The 24,133-nt window shown below is 34.4% G+C and overlaps 1 protein-coding gene across 1 annotated transcript in view; it reads right to left on the bottom strand.

Annotated features, from left to right (window-relative positions):
• Positions 1-391: 391 nt before the first annotated feature.
• The window catches only part of LOC107555402 (matrix metalloproteinase-16-like), a 55,188-nt gene continuing 31,446 nt past the window's right edge, over positions 392-24,133 (bottom strand). Inside the window, exons 4-9 of the mRNA XM_016238183.1 lie at positions 19,696-19,857; positions 16,601-16,818; positions 7,736-7,874; positions 5,157-5,307; positions 4,963-5,078; positions 392-2,422 (exon numbers count right to left, since the gene is read on the bottom strand). Of these exons, the coding sequence (XP_016093669.1) occupies positions 2,094-2,422; positions 4,963-5,078; positions 5,157-5,307; positions 7,736-7,874; positions 16,601-16,818; positions 19,696-19,857 (1,115 nt within the window). The 3' untranslated portion in view covers positions 392-2,093. The remainder of the gene's footprint in view (positions 2,423-4,962; positions 5,079-5,156; positions 5,308-7,735; positions 7,875-16,600; positions 16,819-19,695; positions 19,858-24,133) is intronic.

The following is a 24,133-nucleotide window of genomic DNA, read 5'->3' as shown; positions in this document are numbered from 1 at the left end:
TGTAAAAAATACCAAAGTTGATTTTATAGTACCATGGTGCCATGTTTAAAATACCATAGTAGTATCATGGTATTATGTTCAAATGTCACAGCAAAATGTCCAAAATACCATATTACCCCGGTTCCATGTTCAGAACACCATGGTATTAGTACCATGGTAAAATGCCCAAAATACCATGTACATTTTTTGTAAATGAAAGAAAGGCAGAAATATACTGTGGCAGTACCATGGTAATACCATAGTGTTTTGATATATTGTGTGGTACTAAATGATTACCGTACTAAAATACAATGGTAATTTGAAGAATGGTATTAGTTGAAAGAGTAGATGTTTATATTTTCCCAGACTGAATATGTATGTATAGTAAATGTGAACAAAGCGCTAAAAGGCATTTTAATCATATACTGATTAATTTATTAAGTCTGTCGGGACAGTTCGTCCCAAACCGAGTCATGAAGTACATGAATTTGAAGAATGTCCCATTTTTTTTCTTTTTTTTCTTAAAACAATGAAAAAGGAAAAAAGAAAGAAGAAAGAAAAATCTAGCATCAATACAGACACACATTCAAACACTGCTTGCCAGAAACACGCATATGGTTTCTTTTAGATCACATATGTTTTTTTTTTTCTCGCATCTAAAGAAACGTCAGATGACAGCTTCGCACTTTAAGTACCACTTTAAAGTTGAGGTTAAGACCATTTGATTTCAAATGTACCAAAGAAGAAAAGAAAAACAAACATAAAAAAATGCTAATGCAAGCAAATAACTGTATGTTCAAACATCCGTTCGATGCAAAGGACCGATCTAGAGTCAGACTGCAAGACATGAACTGAACCGAAAGTTCTGACTCCGTAAAAAAAAAAAACGTTCGATCCTTTCGCAGAAACTTCCGATCACAAGCAATGATGAAACGTTACATGATATATCCTTGATTTTCTTCTCGGTTGATAATAAAGACACAGGACTGGATGTGAAGGCTTGCATACACTTTGAATCAAGCGCTGTCCTGAGTTGCTCTGGTGGTTCTGGTTCAAACGTCAAGGTTCTCGAATCCCATCCAGACCTAAAAACAAGGCAGTCCGAAGGAGATGACATGCTCTTTCTCGAACAGCAACCTTTCGGAAAAAGGGAAGAAACAAATTCTCAAATCTCTGTCCGTGTAAACACGACCAAACGAGTGAGCATTAAGCACGATAAATGGTTCAAGCACTTCCTTTGCGTTGCAATTCTACCGTCGGACGGAAAAAACGCGATAAAGTATTTGTTGTTGCAGTGGCTTGGTCTTCCCTCTGTTTTGACTGATATGTTAGGCAGAGGTTAAGGAGTCCCGCCCCGTTCCAGTGCGGCCCCTGGCAAAAAATGAGGTCTCAAATCGATCTCAAAGGGAGCAAAGCAATACTGCACTGCCGATCCGACAGGACAAACGAAGCGGTGCTTAAAAACAAACGAATAAACGGAAACAAAAGCAACAACACAATCCATAATTAAGGCTATTAAAAATATTGCAGAATATTTTGGCCCCTGTTTTTGAGACAGACTGCCACAACAGTCAAAACTTCCCCCACTACATATCACTGCAAAATATTTAGAGCAGGGAGGGAATAATAATAATAATAATAATAAAAAATCGTAAAAAGAAGAAAAAAGATCCTCTTTGGAGTCTTTATTTGGTTTGGGATGCTTTAAAGGGAATCGTAAATATTTCGGTTTGAAAATAAATAGATCGGAGTCAAACGAAAATCCGGAAAGTAAAAAAAAACGCAACATTTTCGTTAATTTTTTCATGTTTTCAGCGTGCACTTGTAAAACCTAAAGGTATAGCAATCAGCGATTTCCACGTCAAACGGTGGCACTGGACGGTGCAATGCACCATGGGATCCTTGCAATCCCGCAAGCCTCCCGCAAGTCCTACAGCGGGTGCACCGGGGCCAATGGGACAAGAGAAGGGAGTTTTAGAGGGAAATGCGCCCCTCGTCTCTTGGAGGGGAGAATCAAAGCAAAGGCCCTCGCTGTTCTTGAGCGAGACGCAGGTCGAGAGCCAAAGTCCGCAAGTTTAGGGTGTTTACACCACCGTGTCTTGTGGCCGTGTGACTCACACCCACTCCTGCATGGAGCGTTTGCAGTACAGTATGTGTCGGGGCGTCCCCTTCCTCTTGAACTGAAAGACGGTGTAGATCAACACCAGCAGGCAGAGCGCCAGGACGCAGGGAATGACGATGGCGATGGCTTTGACCGTGCTGGCTTCGTTGTCCAGTTTAATCACCACGTCCTCGTCCTCCGTCGGCAGCATGTCGGGGTCGATGGGCGTGAGGTCGCATCCCATGAAGTCTTTGAGGATGGAGCGAGGGTAGCCGGGCTCCACCCGCAGCCTGTGGTTGTTGAACTTCCAGTACTCTTTGTCCTTGTAGAAGTAAGTGAAACCTGCAAAGCATCGACACAGGAGACATTTGTAAGTTGTTTTTATATTTATATTGGATATTTGATTTTTTTGTGCGTTTCCATCTATTTTGACATTTTTGATTACTTTTGCGGTCATCTAACACTCACTTAATCAAGTAAGACTTAAGTATAAACTTTAGCAAACCTCAAAGTGAATATCTGTTTTTCATTCTGTACATTATAATATGGTGAAGCCTAAATTCACTTGTCGCATTTAAATTGATTCAGGGTTATTAACTAAAATTAAAACCATAAAATAAACTTTTGTTACTTGAAATAAAACTTTATTTTATCTGAAAAAAAAAACTTTATCTGAAATCTAATAATTTTTAAAAAGTTTTTATATCAGTAATTTAAATCAGCTACAGTAGATATCAAGGCAACATTTTTCTCATTTTCATTTAATTTAACTTCACATACTAAAATAACTAAAACTAAAACTGCTATAAAAATGTATAAAAACTATACAGACATATTTAAAAATCTAATAAAAATGTCAAAAGCACACAGCAAAATTACTAAAACTAAAATTAAAATAAGAATAGGAAAACTATACAGACCTATTTAAAAGCTAATAAAAATGACAAAACACATCTACACAATTACTAAAACTAACTCAAATTAAAATGAGAACAGAAAATATAAAAACAAAAACTAATTAAAATATTCAATAATATATTATAAAATTAACAAATATGTATTTTAGCTTTTGATATTTTAAAATATCACAATTATATTTTATATCATTATAATTTTATGAAATATAAAATACATCCATTTTTTATGTTTGTTTTTAAAATCTAAAAATATATATTTTTATATAATTTAACATTTTGGTTTTTGTTTTTTAAAATAATTTTTCTATTCATTTTTCATATTTAGTATATATGTATAATAAATATATGTAAAATGTATTTAAAAAGTTTTTTCAATGACCAAAATTTCGTTTCGTTGTCCAAAGTGTCATCAGACCTGTCATTTATTTTTGGGTTGTTCAGGCCAACTGGCATTGACATTGAGCCATGGTGCACATGTGGGTGATGCAAGTTCCAATCTGAGATTAATCTTGATCTCACATATCTCTGCTAAATTCCTGTCACTCTCCACTAAATCTGTTGAACAAAGATTCTAAATCCTGGAAATAAAAATGTTCCAGACTGGAAGAGGGGCTCAGTGTGATCTAAAAAAGTGTGATCTGAAAGGCTTATCGTAAAACCACGGGTTATCGTAACATCGATACTTGCAGGACTAGAGCGCAGAAAAAAAAAAAAAAAAAAACACTATCCTTTCCCATCTCCCCATGATCGGTTGGCCATGATGACACATAATTAGGGTCAATTTTCTCGACTCTGTCTCGCCCACAGAGGCCTTTTGGGTAACGTGCAGAGACAGGGCTGAAAGAAAGCCCACAATCACTTTCAAAGTGTGGTTAGCCAAACAATTTCCCTGGAATATCAATCCACCCTTCACGCTCAGATGAGCGCCTGCGTCCACGGGCAAACCTGGCAGCGGGGCTGGGTACAGATGGCATGTGCGTGGCTGTCGACCTGCGCGCCTGCAGCTACGGACTGAACTCATGCAAGACGTCCCCACCCCGAGAGCTCCTGCCAGAGACGTTCACACTCGCCCCCAAACACACAACCTTTCAGAACTGTGCTCTTGTGCAGAATGAAAATAGGCCAGTGTAAACGAGAATTACACTGCTGCATAATGGACAGAAAAATTTCGGAGTCAAATGCAAGATCATTTTAGATGCTGCATGGTGTCTTTGTAGTCTAAATTAGTTCGCTAACAAGTCTTTATTTAAGTTTTGTATATGTTTAGAGTCTTTGTTGGTTTTTTCCTTTTTCTGAAGTGCTTTTTATGTTGGTTCCAAATTGGGTTCCAAATTCTTTCACTGCCATTGTTACTTTTTTATTATGAATGTAGTGGAGAAACGACAGGAAATTATGTGAAGATGGTGAGGACATGAGGTTTGGAAATGTCGCAAGCGGGATTCAAACTTGTGTCGCCTGCATAAGCACCACAGCACTAACAACTAGATGAAAAAATTCTACTGAAAATACCAAGTTATGATCTTATTAAAGAGTTAGTTGGCTTAAAATGAATGTTTTGCCACCATAAAAGTGGTCTGTGTGACTTATTACACAATATTTCAAGTTTTTCTATGCATTAAATCTGAAAGCCAAGGCAGAAGGGATGGTAAATATTGGTGTGTTCCTCACACAAAGCTACTGTATGATTTCAAAAGACTTGGAATATGGTACATTGGTCATATAGATCATTTTTGCAGTTTAAAAGAATCCCGAAAAGAAGAAAGAAAGTCTTATGGATTTGAAATGACATGAGGGTGAGTAGATAATTAAAATTTTGATTACATTTTTAAGTATAAGGCGTAAAAACCTTGTTAAAATGGCCAACAACTTAAACTAGATTGGATGATTACATAATGTAAAACAAATAAGTGTAAAATTAATATATATATATTGTTGTAATGTAAAAAAATATTATAATAAAATTACCGTTAGCTTTGTCCACAAACGCTCCTTGCGGAGAATCAGGAACACCCTTCCATACAGTGATGGACTTGGGATAACCAGGATCTATCATTTTCAAGTCTTCATTATATCTCCAATACCTGCATATAGATAAACAGAGAAAGTTAAAACACACACATGGCCGAGCGCACACACATGCATGCATGCTGTGCACATACCTATCTCCTTTGAAGAAGTAGGTCTTGGCCACGTCCTCCCACCAGACGGCTGTCTCTATACTCTGCGTTGGCATGCCGTTTCCAAACATTGAGATGTCCTGCGGGTAGCCAGGCTGTAGCATTGTGTCCTTGAACACCCAGAACTGCTTGCCTAGAAAAAGCACAAGAACATCAGAAATTACAGTATTCAGCCCAGGGTAGATTTTGAGAACGTTCAGTCATTCTGCTCAGTCAAAGAAGCAAAATGTAAATCATGGTTTCTATAAATTCTTTATGACTTGCTGATTTGTTCAAGTGTGGCTCCACATACCGCTGAGGGGTTTGCGGATTTTGGACAATTTATTGATTATATATTGTGATGATTATATAGTGTGCACTTTTTCACCTATTACATTCCCTGATGTCTGTGTTATCAATGGCATAGTGCTTTCTTTCTGTGACTTTTGAGTATAAGAGTGTTGACAAAAATGCTTTAATATTGTGTTGGTGTTTATTTAGTGAACGACGGTGAGGAAAATATGCCTTGATTGATTATACTGTATTTTGTTGTATACTTTATGAAGCATAATGGCTGTTTGGTTTAAATATTTTAAGCCATTTAACTGCAAATACATAAATACATGTACTGTACATTATAAAATAAAAAAAAGATTAAAAAAAAATCTATTGAGAACATTACAGTAAACATTTATTTATTTATTTTTCTCTAAATTTGAAATGAAAATCAGTATTAGCTTAATATATAAATATTTTACAATACTTATTTTTAAAATAATTAAAATAATTATTATAATAATATAAATAATTATAAATAAAATACATATTATACATATTACTATAAATTATACATATAAGTATATTATAAAATATTTAAATATTATTAAATATTATTAAAGTTATATATAGTAAATATTACAAAATACTATCTCTCTCTCTCTCTCTCTCTATATATATAGTTCAAATTATTTATTAAAATTTTTTATGTTAAATTAAAGGCAGCAGACAAATTGTGTATAAACACATTTTATTATTATTATTATTATTATATTTGCAATGCAGTAATGATTATTAAATATTATAATTAATTCATGTTCTTAATGGACAATAGCCCTACTCCCACCGAATGCACATTTATCCAATGGACAAACTTTGTAAAGATAACCATAATCACATTTCCTGTTTCTACCAGTGAAATTTGCCTCAAATCACTGATAATCTGACACTGAGGTTATTGATACATTGAACATTCAATTTCACAGTTCAGGCACTTCCTGTTTGCCTTTAATTACCATGAGCAGGCATTTGGCCGCGCGTCCGCCACTGTTACTCAGATCTGACATGTTAATGCCTTCACTTTAAAACGTCAGTGTGCTTTAGGAGAGCAGGGGCGCAGCGGGCCGTCGTGGTTTGTTTGGAGTCCGAGGGGTCAGAAGAGGACAGGTCCGTCATTCTGTGTCACCTATGTCTTTCTCATGGCCCTCTCAGTGGGGTCATGGCCGAAGAGTGCGAGACAGATCGCTGCAGACTCCTGGAACCTAGAGTTGTGTGTGTTTGCTCATTTATGTCTGTGTTTTGTCAGTGATTGTGCGAGTATGCTTGTGAAAGTGAAATTGCAGGATGGTTTTATTGTAAATGTTGGCTGGATGTCAGCGTTATCCAGAGCAACACATTTAAACGTCCAGATTTGACCATGTAAGAGATCCTCACTCTGTGTTGCTTTCCACCGGCAATGAGTGTGAAAAAAAGTGTTTATTTGCCTCCACATGGACCACACACACACTGTGTACGAGCCCATGGGAAGAAAATCACAAATGTGATGAGTTTATAAGCTCGATCATAATGAGCTCGGTGTGATTTCAAACATTTCTCATCAAAAACACATTATATGAGAGGTATTTTATTCACATTCATTCATAGTTATTTTACTTTGTGTTTTATATAATATATTTGTATTATTTATATAATTTATTTTAGCATATTTATTCATGAGACCTAATAATTATTATTTTTTTTATTTTGATAATATATTATTTATAAAATATAATAAATAATAATAATAATAATAATTATTGTTGTTGTTATATGGTTAAAATATAAGGATAATCATTTATAATTGTTTATTAATGTTATTTATAACACGGCAATATAAAAATTATAGACAGTAATATTAATATTAGAAATATTAATGTTGAAATTACATTTCAATTAAATGATTAATTATTATAACTTTGTATATAAATTCTATTATTTAAATATATTATTTAAAATATGCACAACTGTGAGACCCCTAATATTTTTACCATATATTTATTCATTATACCTAATAAGTATTATTTTTATTTTTATTATATATATATAGTGCAAGTCTAAAAGGGACACGTTTTTTTAAAGAATAGAATTAGAATAGAGAGTGCTAGAGTTAGAGGGTCAAATAAAGATGGAAGAGATGTGTTTTTAGCCGATTCTTGAAGATGGCTAAGGATTGAGTTGGGCAGGTCATTCCACCAGGAGGGAACATTTAATTTAAAAGTACGTGAAAGTGATTTTGTGTACGTCGATCTGATGTGTAGAAATCTTACCTTTGAAGAATACAAATTTGCCCTTGCTGTTCTCATAGACGGCGTCGATCTTGGGTGGCAGACCTCTCCAGAAGACATTGATGAGCATTGGGTAACCGGGCATCACGGTGTTATCTCTGACCCTCCAAAACCAGTGGTCCTTCATAGAGAGAAGATTCAGACAAAAACAAAAAAACAGCTGAATGGCACATGTCAGACGTATCCCACAAGGCTTTGCATGTTGTTTTATAGAGCACATAGTGGTCAATACAAAGCTTTAGAAGTTTAGTCTTGTAAACAGCTATTCTGTTGTTTACAAGTCATTTTTTAGGCCAAAAAAGTACATTTTCTAAATAACTCAAACCCAAACGGGGAAGTTTGAGTCGTGGCATCCTGGCCTTCACCTTCTGCCGTTTGACCGCAGCTGCTCTCACTTCCAGCTCTGGAAAATCCCACGTCACACATCTACAGCTTTGATGCCACTGCTATGATGTCTCCAAGCTTGTTTAAACGTTGGTGGCAAAACAGGCCATCTCTCCGTCATCGCTCTGTGGTGGCCGTAACAATCGTTCCCAAAATCAAAATTGATAAAATAGACACTGTGGGCAATTTTATGTATTTCTTTCTCTCTTTCATGGTTCTCGGCAGACGCAGGAGGCTTTTTAGTCGTAGTGAAGAGCTAAGGATGCACATTAAGTGTGTAATTGATGTTTATCTGTGTGTTTTTATCATTCTTGTGCTGCTGGAGAGGATGATGGGAAATCAAGCCTGTCGCCTCATAAACTGGATAAACAAGTAACATTTCCTGCCAAGCTTTATCTCAATTCATTCCGAACCTGTATGACTTTTTTCTTCTTTGAACATAAAGTAAATTTTTTTTTGCAATGCTGCGATGATAATGGATCTCATATGTGTGCATATAACATTTTAAATAGTATAAAATATTATTTATAATAATTTAAACTCTATTTATTAATATACAAGTAATCATATATATTAAATCATTTAAATTTTAATAATTGCAATATAATTAAAAAAATTATAAATATATGTAATATTTAATTTCTAATCATTCCAAACCTGTATGACTTTTTTCCATATGCTGAACATAAAATGTTCAAAAATAACGTTGCTAAAATTCTGTAGCATTTTAATTAGAATGGAATAGTATTTATAATAATTTAATTAATATATATGAATAAAATGTATAATATATAGTTAATCATTTAAATTAAATATATTTTTACAAATATATATATATTTATAAATAATATTATTCAATAATAAAAAGAATTATGAAAATTCTTAGTAAAATAAAAAGAAATTATGTATAAGTAAATAATTCAATAATAAATACATTCAATAATAAAAAGACATTTTATAATAATAATAATAATGATTATTATTATTAATAGTTATTTCATTAAATAATATAACGTTTGTACATGATTATTAGTAAATGAGACCTAACACGTTTTTGTACATTACAATAATATACCTTGTGAAGTAAAATAACCTTAACGTCAGAAAAAAGTTTGAATGCGATTCTCAGAATGGTTCTCATATTTGTGCATAATTTAAATAATATGTTATTTAATTAATATGTAATATTACATGATTTACTTTAAATATCTTATGTATATTTATTTATATAATAATTATTATTATTAAAATATGCAGTGCTGTCAGAGCGATTAGTCGCACTGATTAATGTACTGATTAATGTTTCTATTTACATTGTTTATATGAATATTTATTATATATTATAAATATTTATTTTGGATGCAATTACAGTAATCTCAGTTAATCGATTTGACAGTACTAAAAATATGTACTATTTATAATATTGTTATATTAAATGGATAAACAAAAACAAATAAATGAAATAAAATAGATAAACAAGTAACATTTTCTGCCAAGCAGTCTCTATTTGTTCATTCTTTGACTTTTTTCTTCTGTCGAACATAATTATATTGACATTGACCAATCAGCATCCAGAAGCACATCTCTTTTATATGCAGTTCTGAGATAATTTGCTGTGCACCGTAAGTCTGTTTCTCTCAGAATGCAATTTCACAGCAAGTTTGAGCATAACATATGGCTCAAAGATGACAACTCCATTATTCTTCAAGCACACATTTGCTTCTCCTGACTAATCTTATGTAGCAAATTGAAGAATGTAATTTGACCATCAGTATCTCTAAAACTGAAGACGTCTTTCATTTTATCCTGCAGTAAGGCGCTCAGATGACACTTCTTCAGCCTGCTCCTCGCTGACAGCATTTTGTACTCTATTATAGAGACGTCACTCCTCAGATTTTGCACCACTACTTTGATTCCTCTTGTTCCTCACTGTAGCTCAAAATGTATCAAACAGAGCACAGGTATTTTGTTTATTAGTGGTGTTTGCTAAGTCTGACATCAGTAATACTTGTACAGTAGAAATTAACTTTTGTATAACTTGTCCCATACTCACTTAAATAATACCTCAAATTTGATTGGGTCCTGTGAGCAGCTACCTAGCAACATACTAACAACCAACCACTCAGAACACCTTAGCAACTGCATAACAATGCAAAAACAACACTCCAGTATTGTGGCTGTTTTTCTTCGCTTTTATACACACTCCTACTCCTCGTCATTCTTCTCTTACCAGCCTTTTCTATCCCAAAACCAGAGAAAGACAAACACATTTGCCTGCCACTCTGTAATCACAGGGAAGCCCACACACACAACAGTGACCTATGCACAACTAGTAAACGCCTGGTCCCTAGATGCACCACATTCATCTGCGTTTCATTAGTGTCTGGCTATGAGAGAAGACACACTGTTGTGTCTGAATGAGTGAGAAATGACAGCCTCAGCATAGCTTCAGCTTTAAAATAGACTCGTCACATCTTACTTTTTTAATTTACTATTAATATAATTGTATTTATTTATTTATTTAAGTCATCTTAAAACTGGCAGATAATACTGTCTTTTTACACGTTGCATTGTGTATCGCGCCGTGTAAACGTAAAACCATATCTGCATTTGTGATTGGAGAAACGACAAACAACAAGTGCTACTCTACACTGCTCAAAACTCACGTTTGAATCGTCAGTGGCAAATCCTTTAAATATAAAAATGTACTTAAAGGCTGTGAGCCAGCATTATTTGTCATTATCATAGACTGTATAGGGTCAGCATGCGCGCCGAAGGGGAAACAGGGGAACTGAATTCACCGGAACACCGGCATTGTAGGCTACTCTCCCAGGGAACAGTCCTCGTCCTCCATAAAATGCGCTGCACACATCTGAATATTTGGGTTGAACTGTTCCGGAACAGTGTTGTAAATACAACTTAACCACTGATTTCTAGTTGCGTCCTCTTTTGGAAGACCAAACAAAGTATTTTCGCTTTCACAACAAAACACACAGCGTCTCCACGACATGACGGCGGCGGCAACAATACTACAGCGAGAATCAAAGTTACGCCTTCTTTCTTTGCGTGAACATTTGTGTGGCATTATGCAAATCTTCCCACACAGTGACGTAGACATGTGGGGGCGTGTTTAAACGAGGCGTTTTAGGGGAGCGTGGACGAGTCATAACTTTTATAAAGAATATCTCTTTGGGTTTGAGACTTTAGTCTTTGCAACTTTAGGGATCTTATCTATTCACGAACAGCTTGTAACACTCATCTAATAAAAAGGATCATTATTAATATTTGAGAATCAATAATAACTGATGATAATTGAGCATCCAATCAGCATGTTAGAATGATTTCTGATCATGTGACACCAGAAACTTTGCATCACAGAAATAAGTTTTATTTTAAAATATATTAAAATAAAAAACTGTTACTTTAAATTGTAATAATATTTCACAATTTTATTGATCAATTTTACAGATTTTTTCGATTAATTAAATGCAGCCTTAGTGTGCAAAAGAGACTTTTTTCAAGAAATAAAAATCTTTATTATTCGAAATATATATATATATATATATATATATATATATATATATATATATATATATATATATATATATATATATATATATTAATTTATATTTATGTAAACAACAATTTAGGGCTGCCCGAATTATTTGCTATAGTTCTTGTTACTCAATTTCAAATAAAATCAACTAAATAGTAAATTTACTTTTTGTCTGTTATGTATATAATCTTTGCAAGACTTTAAAATCTAGGATACTTGTGTTACATAGGTGGTGGTGTGAGGATGCACGAATTTTGGAGCTTAAAAAATGGGTCACAGAGAAAAAAAATTATTCTGCTTCATTCTGTAAGAAACAGTGTCTTATGTGACCCTCCGTACTGCATTCTTTTTGGAACAGTCACTCTCAGAGAGACCATTATTTGGTATAAGTTGGACTGTCTTCAATTTAAAATATCTTTCATTTAGCTGTGTAACACAGAGGAGTGAAATGTTAAATATAATGTTATAGTACAGGAAGCAGCGGTAGGATTAAAGTAATTGAAGCACATGCTGTTCGCTTATTAGGATCAGAGCTTCAGAACGTCTTCTGATGCCATTTAAAGAGCTTATAAAAGCTTCTATATGTGGTTGTTTAAAATGTAATATTTCCTGTTTAAATATAAATGCGTATGTGTGTATATATATTTAGGTTTAAGGGTCATTAATTGTTCATGGAATCATTAAGGAAACAGAGAAATTGAAATGGAAGTAAAATCTCTCCATTTCTCATATTTCCTGGCCCTACAGCTACATATCGATTAATTCAGATGTCAGAAAACGATCAATGAAATTTGATTTGATTTCACTTATGTTGAAAAATTCTTTGATTTTGCAGGATGAAGCAGTACGTTACGAGAGCTCAGATCCATGCAGAGGTTTAGTCTGTATCACAGTGTATCAGCCAGCCAGTACTGAACACAGGGATGTGTGCGGGGAGATGCACTGGAAAGATGAAAGCACCGAGAGCAGTGTGGTGCTGGGCAGGTTGAGAGATCACTGCTGGGAGATCGGCCTCTATCTCTCTGTTTCACAGTCTACAGATCCCTCACTGGACTGTGAAACTCTCCTCACATGACTGGACGGAAGAGATCTGTCACCGGGCACAGACTTAAAGCACATCAAACAGCAGCGCTCAGGAGACGGCCAGCCAGTTGAGTGAGTGAGACACACACACTCTCCTACACTTCAGACACACACACTTACTATAGAGAGAGAGGGAGGAGGGAACTGACTGTTTATATTACTGGAGAAATGATAGAGAACAAAGCGTGCTTTTATTTACAGCTGAAGAAAATGTACGTACGGGGTTTAGAGAATTTTATTTGAGAATGAAAAAAACTGCTTTAAAAATATAATTTTTATATTTACATTGTAAATGATTTACATTGCATTTTTATTATAAATACAATGTGTAATAAATATTAAACATTTACATATTTATTTATTCATAAATGTATCATACATTATACAATATACATACAATTGTAAACGACCATATTTATATTATAATTTATATTATATGTATATTACAAATAATTTATATTGCATATTTAATAAATAATATAAAGCATAATTGTTTAGTGCTGTCAAACAATTAATCGCATCCAAAATAAAAGTTTTTGTTTACATATATATATATATATATATATGTGTGTGTGTGTGTGTGTGTGTGTGTGTACTGTGTATATTTATTATGTATATACACACACACACACACATGCATGCATGTATACATTTAAGAAAAATATGTCATGTTTATATATTATTCTATTTATATATAATATAAATTATATGGATATAAATGTATTCATATACGTACATGTAAATATTTTCAAAATATATACTGTATGTGTGTGTATTTATATATACATAATAAATATACAGAGTACACATACATGTATTATGTAAACCAAAACTTGTTATTTTGGATGCGATTAATCGCGATTAATCATTTGACAGCACTACATTTTTATATATATTAATTTATTCATACATTCATCAAGTATTGTAAAATATAGAATCTAGTTGATATGTAGGTCAGTTATATATTTAATGGTACAGAAACTAAACAAATGTTTGGTATTTTCAGATATTTAATTGCCACAATAGTGAATTTGTGTCATTATCATTTGGCTTGTCTCAGCAAATAATGACATGCAAATAAATGTGATTATTAATCAGCATATCGTGTAATTAATTTGATTGTTTTTCACATGATTGACAGTCCTAGTAATTCTATTTTCAAGTGGCTTGAAGATTCTGTTCTCATATCATACTTTCACTAATGATCACATGTCCCTCTGTGTAATTCTGATTGGTTGTCAGCAGATGAATATATTAGCTCTCTCCTCATCTCTCAGCCAATCAGTTGCCAGTTGCATAAACATAGCCACAATGTGAACTTCTCAGATTTAAAATAGACCCGTCTACTTCTCTATGTAACTGACTTAAAGTTATGACCAGTCTTAAAGAAAAAATGTGATGACTAACGTGAATAAACAGTCACAGGTTTTCCGTCCATAACCGTGAGCCGCCAGTGTGAGGATCTGACACTGATATTACTGTGGATACGCTTCTGAGCTTAGATGGCAGACTTTAAGCATTTTACTGCACAGAAATATGTTTGTGTTATTGTCTAACTGTGATGATAGACTACTCCAGTTTACAGCATGCGAGAGAGCGAGCGACTGAACAGGTAAGTGAGGAAATGTAACAGCATTCATGATAGATTTTGTTTTCCCAGAGGCGTCTGCTGTGAAACTGGGAATGGAGACCAAATGACAAGATTAGAGCCCAACAAAAACCCCCTTCATGTGGAATAAATCTACAAGTCAGCATGAGTTTGGCGAATTCAGAAAAAAGACACTTTCTGTAAAGTCTGACAAATGAATTCCATCTATTTTTACACAGAGAAAAATATACAGAAAACACTGGCTGTGTGTAAAGTGAGAGCACAGTAAGTCTGTGCTGTAGCCTACAGAGATGTAAGCTCTGCTTCACAAACACACACAGATAACAACTACTGGACCCGGTCTTTATTCATATACATCTGAATAAATATGCTATCCATAAGTGACTTTTTTAGAAGAGTTTCCATTGTTAATCTGTTGATGTTTTTTCACCAGCAAACCTCTATTGGTGCCCCTTGTGCAGTTAGTGGACATCAGCTCGTCAACTTTTTTTCAATTGGTGCACTTGCCATATGTTATTTTTTTATTTTTTGGAGTCATGGATTTTGGAGTCATCATCACCTCTTTGAAAACATAATGAGAACATTAGCTAAAAAATGAAAAAAAAAAAGTGAATTTACTTAAATTTTTAAAAAGTATGTATTTGTCATTTATATTTACCATTCAAAAGTTTGGGGCTTGTAAGATTATTTCAATATTATTTAGTTTCAATATTCTTGAAAGAAGTCTCTTAATCTCATCAAGACTGCATTTGCTTGATAAAAAAGTATCAGTAAAAAAGTAAATAAACAGTAATATTATGAAATATTATTACATTTTAAAATAACTGTTTTCTATTTGAATATATATTAAAATGTAATTTATTCCTGTGATGCAATGCTGAATTTTGAGCATCATTACTCCAGTCTTCAGTGTCACATGATCCTTCAGAAATCATTCTAATATGCCGATTTGCTGCTCAAGAAACATTGATTATTATCAAAGTTGAAAACAATTGTGCTACTTAATGTTTTTGTGGAAAATCTGAATAATTATTTTCAGGATTCTTTGACTTGTTTTGAATAGAGAGTTCAAAACAACAGTGTTTGTTTGAGTTTTTTCCCCAAGTTAAATGTTTTTACTGTAACTTTTGACCAATTTAATGTGTCTTTGCTAAATAAAATAATTCATTTCTTTAAAAAATATATATATATATAATAATATATATATATATATATATACTGACCCCAAACTTTCAGTAGTGCATATACATTTTTAAAGATCCATAGCAGATGTAAATCTAACAGTAGACCTACACTCTTAAAAATAAAAGGTGCTTCAAAAGGTTCTTCAAGCGATGCCGTAGAAGAACCATTTTTGGTTCCACAAAGAACCATTCAGTCAAAGGTTCTTTAAAGAACCTTTGACTGAATGGTTCTTTGTGGAACCAAAAATGGTTCTTCTACGGCATCGCTTGAAGAACCTTTTGAAGCACCTTTATTTTTAAGAGTGTATAATACTAACACTAATGCTTTGTCAATGTATTTCAATACTGATCCTCGAGAAAAACACTTAAGAAGCCTTCTGTTGCTATGGCTACTTTTGTATGTAAGCGTATATTTGGCGCCTTGGGTGTTCTGATTAACTTTTGATTACATAATATTACACAACATTACACAAAACTGCTGTTTCCTACGTTATAAGTAGAACTAAACCGTGTAGTTTAACTTCTGTCCATGAGCCTCCCTTTATCTTTCTCTCACTGGTGAGGTTGAAGCTTTCATTAGCAGGGTCAGAGCTCTATAATCCGCACCCTGCCATCCATACAGTGATTGCGAACGCTCAGCTACCCTGATACACTCAACTATCACACTGGAGGGTTACGGACTCATTGAAGGCAGCTCTCAGGTTCAGCGAGCAAAGAAAAGCTCATTGGCTCCGACTAATAGGTCACTTTCCTTCAGTACAAGCGCTGAGGGAACAAAGAGAAAACACCCACACACAGGGAGGCGTAACGCTGGCTGAAACGCTTCCTGCGGCCGCCACGTGTGTGTGTGTGTGTGTGTGTGTGTGTGTGTTTGTCAGCTGAAGCTGCCAGAGCTCTAAACACAGCATTGAAGTGGCAGTTATGAGACCATAAGTTTGAAATTAGCTTGTTTCATATTGTCATTAAGACATATGAATCTGTTTGTTTAGTGTATTTCTGACAGGCACTGAATGTCTCATGCATTGGCTTACTTTGAAGACAAACATCTCCCTCCTGAGGATGGCTAGCGTGTTGAAGCCGCCATCACAGATGTCTGGCTTGGCGTTGGGGTGCATTGGTTTGTCGCCAGTCGGTATTCGCGGGGGTCGCGTCTGCCTGTCATTTTTGCGAGGATCTGCGGGAGGGTGCGAGCGGGCCAGTGGGACCGTCGGTAGAGGTCTCGTGGGCTGGAGAAGTTTATCTGGAGGTCCTGAAGAGAGGGAGAGAGATACGGCTTATCAAACACCAAATGTTTTCCAGTTTCTAGTGATTTTTTCAAATCACAGTTAAGGGTGGTTATAGTCAAAAACCTCCTCATAAATGACAAAATCTTGTCTCATAATACATACAGTCTAAATTCAATATTAATGTGCCATTAGCTTTGCCTACAGTTAAGCTAATGCACTACACTACTTTCCGGAATAATACATTTAATGATTCTTTAAATACTGTGTTTTATCATGATGCTGTTTTATTATATTTTATAAAAGCAAGGGGTTTTAGAGGCTAAATGCATTGCGTACAAATGCCCCTAACCCATTGTACTATGTTTGTTTGTTTTATTTCTGTTGACGCTTTTATCAAGACATATAAAAGAAATAATTCAATAAGTAAGATAAATAAATAAAATAAATAATAATATTAAAAATAGTATTATTATAAATCATATATTATAAAAATAATTCACATTATTTATATTTTTAATTTAATTTTATTTTAATTAATTTTATTTTGTAGTATATATATCACAATTATTTCACCAAGTAATATATGTCATTACTAGCCTAACTTTATATTAGTTTATGATTATTGTGTTTATATCAAATTTATAAATACCCCTTACCCATTGTACACTGGTATGTTAATTTATCATATTTATGTTGTCACTTTTATAAAGACATATAAAATAAATCATTCAATAAGCATTTAAATTAAAAATATATATTAATAACAATGATTTAATGAATGTAAAACAAAAGTACTTTTATTATAGATAAATTATATTAGATGTTTTTTATATTAGCATATGTTACAATTATTGTACCAATTTTTAGTAATGTATTTCATTAGCCTAACCTCAGTTCAGTTTATGAATATCGTGTTAATATAACATTTTTAAAACTGATTACATGTGTATATCAGCAATCTTTATAGCTTTGAATGCTCACACAACAAGTTTTGTCATATATATATATATATATATATATATATATATATATATATATATATATATATATATATATATACACACACACACACACACACACACATATATAATCATACATTGTATAACATTTATTATATCATATATATTATTTATATTGTATTATTTTGAAAATGAAGGTAAAAGAAGCTAGACAATCTTGTTGACCAAATAAATCGGTTTTATAATATTCATCTGGACTGGGGTATAAAAAAGTGCTATCATGAGCTCTCGCATCAATTACAGTCCAGCATACACCTTGATTATCTGTGGATTCATTATCACAGCACAGCAGACGGCTGGCTTCAAGAGTTCAAGCTGTTAGCACAATGAACTAAGACGTCAGATTTTTGGAAGAGCCGACAGAAAGCTACGAGCCTGCAGATCAAGAGGTCAAGAAATCCTCTGTGAGAATGAAAGGATAGGTGATTAAATGGAGAAAATAATGAATGATTTTAAGTATGAATCAGGCAGGAGGGCGGCCTGACAGGATTAGCCCTCTGGAGATGCGAGCGGCCCACAGAACCACAGAGAGGAGTGACTGTCAGAAATCAAATCTCCTGAAATAGAGCGAGGATTACAACCCTTCACCTTACATAACACAGGGCCAACGAAACAGAGATCTGCTCTGGTGAGAGTGATGGATATTGAGAGAACGTGGTTGGGAATGTGTGCGTGATACATAAGATGTACAAGTATCTCCACCCTCAGCGGTCTCATCCTGTGTCAGGATGAGGAAAGAGGAAGACCAAAGGGACGGACGTTGGATGGGGTCCAGGAAGGAGGATCTGAACATCTCAGGAACATGCATTTTAGTGTTTTTCTGGATGGGGGTGGAGGAGCAGAGGGAAACATAAAGCAGTAGATTTTTACATTTTATAAGAAAAGTGTGAATGGTTGCCAGGGTGTTGCTATGTGGTTGCTAAGGGGGTTCTGATTTGAGCTACACACCACACTGAGGTTTAATATTTAGTGTTACACTGTAAAAAAATAAAATAAAATAGTGTAGGATTTCCTTTTAAACATTTTACTAGACAATTTCACAAATAATTACAAAAAAAAAAAAAAAACGACAAGTAACTATGCAAAGTTGTTTCCGCCATGGAATAAAAAAAAAAATTTAAAAAAGGTAACTGCAACTTTTAAAAATGTATTTTATCTTAACTTTTTTTTTTATCTTGAGTTTATATCTCAAAATTGAATTCTAAAAAAAACATAGATTTTTATTTTTAATAGGTTGCCACTTACAGGTTCTTGGTCGCACAACTAAACAACAAGACTGATGTCTTCCATTCCAGGTCAAGACGTTATCAATCAAAAACTCACCAGCCAATGAGAACCCACCGCTGCTAGACCCGCCCCCATGAGGAATTTGTGTCAAAATGGCGAACAAAAACTCAGCGTAAATGAAGACTTCAGCAACGTTAGCCAAAACGTTTAGTCAAAAAATTTTGCCTGCAATTAATTTTTTTGCTGTATTAAAGATATTTTATTCATTTTCAGTTTAGATTTTCATTAGTTTCTTGAGAAGTTACATTCAGAATTAAGGACCAAAATCTAATTCCTTAAATTCTGAGAAAAAAAACAACAACTTGTGACATGTAAACTCTGAGAAATTCTGAGAAAGAAGTGTCAATTGTCAGATCTAACTCAGAATTGTGACTTCATGACTCTGAATTCTGAGGGGAAAAGTCAGAATTGCGAGATAAAAAGTTGAATTTACCTATTTTTATTCTTTTATTCTGTGGTGGAAAAAAAAACTTTCATGAGTAACACATGAAATTGAACAAAACTAAAGACTGAAATAGCATTTTATTGTAAAACGCACTCCAATAATCTGTTTTAATTACTTCGGAAATTTTTTTTTCCAGTGTAGAATCTTACCGTAGATCTTCTGGATGCCCTGCAGATCGTCATGTGGCAGTCTGAAGTTCTCTGTGTCCATGTACTGGTAGAAGGGGGCCATGATGGCAGTGGGGTCGTTGGAGTGCTCCAGGCCTAGCGCGTGACCCAGCTCATGCACTGCCACCAGGAAGAGGTCGTTCCCTGTACACACAAAACACACACATATTAGCAAGTTAAACACTGAGACATACTGCAGCACACATAAAACCATTTAAATCACTGTAAACTACTACGATGAAAGTGCCACATCTTGGTTAAGATGCCGTTAAAACTCTCCAATGTCCCTTTTTTGAGATGTTAGTGCCTTTTAGTCAAAACCACGTGGTCTGAAACCAATGATTCTTATGAGTTGATTCATTTGAGGGAATCAAAACACACTGACTCTTGTGAGTCGATTTAGTACATTTAGTAAATCAGAAACATATAGTGTGACCTTTGTAGTCTGATTCCCAAATGAACAACTCTTAACGAGCCATCTCATTTTTTAGTGAATCAAAATAAACAAATGATTCTTATGAGCGAGTTCTTTTTCAGTGTATCAAAACAAACGATTTTTACAAGCTGGTTCTTTTTTTAGTGAGTTAAAAACACAGTATGACCACTGTAGTCCCATTCCCCAATAAACAACTCTTAAAAGCCATATTTATGTGAATTCAAATGTACAAATGACACTTGAAAGCTATTTTTTCTTGTATGTTATTTTTTGTTTTTTTATATCTAAAGTCGCTTTTATCCAAAGTTGCCCAAACAATTCTAAAATTATTATTTTTTTCAAAGCAAACAAATTATTCTTATGAAATAGTTGGTACCAAATTGAACCAAAACAAACTAATGACTTTTATGGGCTGGTTCTTTTTTAGTGAATCAAAATGAATGAATGACTCTTATGAGCTGATTGTTTTTATAAATATAAGAAAATATACTGTTCGACTCTTTGTAGTCTGATTCCCAAATTCTTAGCCATTTCTGTCTTTTAGATCAAAACTAACAAATGATTTTCATGAGATGTTTTTTTTTCTTTTCAGGACCCAATCAACTACCTACATTTTTCTTCTTGCAGAATATCCTGTTTCTTATATCACATTACATAAACAACATGGTTTATGAACATCATTCATCTTTGCTTTAAAAGTATTATTTCAGAATTTTTTTTGAGCAGTAATGAGGATCCAGTTATATTGTTATATAACACATACTGAATCATGAGACATATACATGTTCCCAGCCAGTGCTAGTTCACACATGAGCTCTAAAAAAAATAATTCCACTAAATTTACAGCAAATGTGTCAGAGCGCATAATGATATGTCAAAATCAAAGCTGCTGTCTGCCTGTGTGCGTGTGGTTGTTTGTGTGCGGAATTGTTATCCATTTCTGTTTCCACTCCAGAATAACTCATCCAGAGTAACCACAGCTACTGCTGGGATTCATTACAGTATGAACCCTGTCACTACACACCCTCACATCAAACATCCACGCAGAGCATCTTCCCTCTGTGCACAAATGGAAAACCCCACCCTGCTCGCCCCGTGATAGTTTGGAGCGGGACTTTATGCCACAGGCCAGAAAACAGTCCAAACACCAAAGTAAAGCAGACGTTATGTGACGGTAAACGAGAACCGCAGAGGACAGAGCGACCATGAAGGCCACATCAGCAGCTATCTGTCTTTTCTCTTCTCCTTTAGTTATGACTAACTCTCTCTATCTTTCCCTCTTTTATCAGCTGGCACCAATGAATCGTGAACAATGAATTGTATTTTGTGTAAACTGCTCGGCGCAGGAGACGCAGATCAAATGACGCATTTTGCATTCCTGGATATTTCGGTCTATTTCTGAGCATGGAACATCACCCTGGAGAATATGCCGGCAAGCTGATGGCTGATGGCTGCGAAACGCTCCGAAATACACAACTGACTAAACGCTACTGAGCAAACAAAACACACGAGACCAGTTACAGTTCTGTTATCAGAGAAAAATATTAGTTTGGTAGGGTATTAGAAGGAAACAAACTGTACGTACAGTACACAACACAAGCGTTATGAAGAATTTACGAGTAACGGGACAGCGGGAGTGCGATAACGAGATCTAAAGAGACTTTGTAGGAAAGTGGGCTGCATTGGAACTGTGAAATTAGAGAGATCACTAGCAGTATTTTTCAAAACCTTTCTGCATAAATCATCCCTTGCTGTTTACACCACGGCCGTAAATGGCACTGAAATCCTTGACTTAAATATAAGGAGGGATCTGAGCAATCTGCAGCCATCTGGGCTCTTTTGATTAAAGAGATAGTTCACCCATAAACTGTTTTCCAAGTAAACGATGACAGAATTTTCATTTTTGGGTGAACTGTCCCTTTAAGGCAGGGTGCAACCACATAGCAACATGCTAGCATCCACATAGTCATGGCCGCCACAAAGCGGACAAAACACCATTTCTATTTTGTCATCAAATGTAAAAATGTATTTCATTTATGCTCTCTCCAACGAAAAAAAGGATAAAACCAGTGCAAGATAGAGAGATAAATCAAAAACATAGAGCATTCCCAAACAATGGCTCTTAAGAGTCAATCAGTGAATCAAAAACACAGTGTATTTTAGAGCAATGGGTTTGTTTTAGAGAATCAAAAAGAGTGCAACCAGTGTTGTCTGTTTCACAAATGAACAACACAATTGATTCTTAAGAACTAGTTCTTTTTTTAGTGAATCAAAACAAACTAATACCCCAAAATGAAACTATGTTACACAGAAAATAGTAAGTGCTACGAATTCGGAACAATTTGAGGGTGACTAAATGATGACAGAATTTTTATTTTCAGGTAAACTGACCCTTTTAAGGCTGGGTGTAAACACCCACTAACCACATAGAAACATGATAACAAGCACTTAGATCTTAGCAATCATTTAGCCTTGACCACCCCAAAATGGGCAAAACGTCACTTACATTTTTTACATTTTATGAATATATATATATATATATATATATTTCATTTGTGCACCCTCCACAGAAAAAAAGAGCATAAAACCAGTGATGTGTAGAGTAACGTGTATGTGTCCTATCAGCTTATTCGTGCTCAGGCCCAGCACTGCGGTTCTCCCAAGATGCTCTTGCTGAAGTTCAATCCGGAACAGCTGCGTTTGAACCGTCACGACTCTTACATAAGACCCAAGACCTTGATTAATTAGCAGAAAGGCAAGTTCATAGATCAAAAAGAGGAGAATAAAAGTGATGGGAAACAAAAATTGGAAACGGACATGAAAAGACTTTACTCAATTCGTCAAGTCCATTGACCTTAATCTGGGAATTACCTTATCATCACCCATGCTAAAAATGTAGATCTGCAAATGCCCAATAAAACATGGTAATACCACAGTACTTTGATATTTACCTTGGTACTGAATGATATTACCTTGTTGATACAGTAAATGTCCAAACAACATGATAATACTATGGTACCTTGATATATACTATAGTACTGAAGAATAATCATATTTATATACAATGGTATTTACACAGAGCTTCAAAGTTCTTAAAAGAATAATATGATTTTACCGTGGTAAACGTTCAATAAAACATGATAATACCATGGTGCTTTAATGTATACCTTTGTACTAAATGATTACCATATTTATATACACTAGACTACTACATGGAACTCCAAGGTCTTTAAAGAATTATAATTTTGCTATGGTAAATGTACAAAAAGCAAGGTAATAGCATGGTATTTTGATATATATACCATGGTACTGTATAAATTCCATGATTTTTCCAAAATGTCCAAAAAACATGGTAATACCATGGTGTTTCGATATATACCTTGATTACATTCATATTTAAATGCCATTGTATTTATATGGTACTCAAAGGAACTTAAATAATACTGTGGTATTACCATGGTAAATGTCCAATAAAACATGGCAACGCTATGGTACATTGATGGTACTGAATGATTTCCATATTAAAGGGGTCATCGGATGCCCATTTTCCACAAGTTGATATGATTCTTTAGGATCTTAAGGAAAAGTCTGTAACATAGTTTGGTTAAAATTTCTCAATGGTAGTGTAAAAAAAACTAAATTTTTACCCTGTCAAAAACAGCTATTTTCAGAGCAAGCCGTTTTGTAGCATTTTCCTTTAAATGTTAACGAGCTCTACTGACCCCGCCCCTCTCTTCCGAGCCGCTCTCTGAGGGACGGTTTACTTTAGCCACATTCATCGTGAAACTTGCTAATTAGCACATTATTAGGAAAGGCGATTTGCAAAGATTCATTAAAAAAACCTTATACTCACTTCTTCTTTAGGTGAAGCTGGATTACGAATGATTCGCGCGAACATAGACGCATTTAGGTAGATCGGGGGCGCATTCGCTTCAAAAACAAACATAATGCGTCTTCAGCGGCTCAGATGTCGGGAGTAAATGA

The sequence above is a fragment of the Sinocyclocheilus grahami genome, unplaced genomic scaffold, assembly GCF_001515645.1.
Source record: "Sinocyclocheilus grahami isolate Dianchi unplaced genomic scaffold, SAMN03320097.WGS_v1.1 scaffold19.1, whole genome shotgun sequence".
Classification (NCBI taxonomy): Eukaryota; Metazoa; Chordata; class Actinopteri; order Cypriniformes; family Cyprinidae; genus Sinocyclocheilus; species Sinocyclocheilus grahami.
Note: the sequence above shows the minus strand (reverse complement) of the source record. Positions and strands in the feature narration are given on the sequence as shown.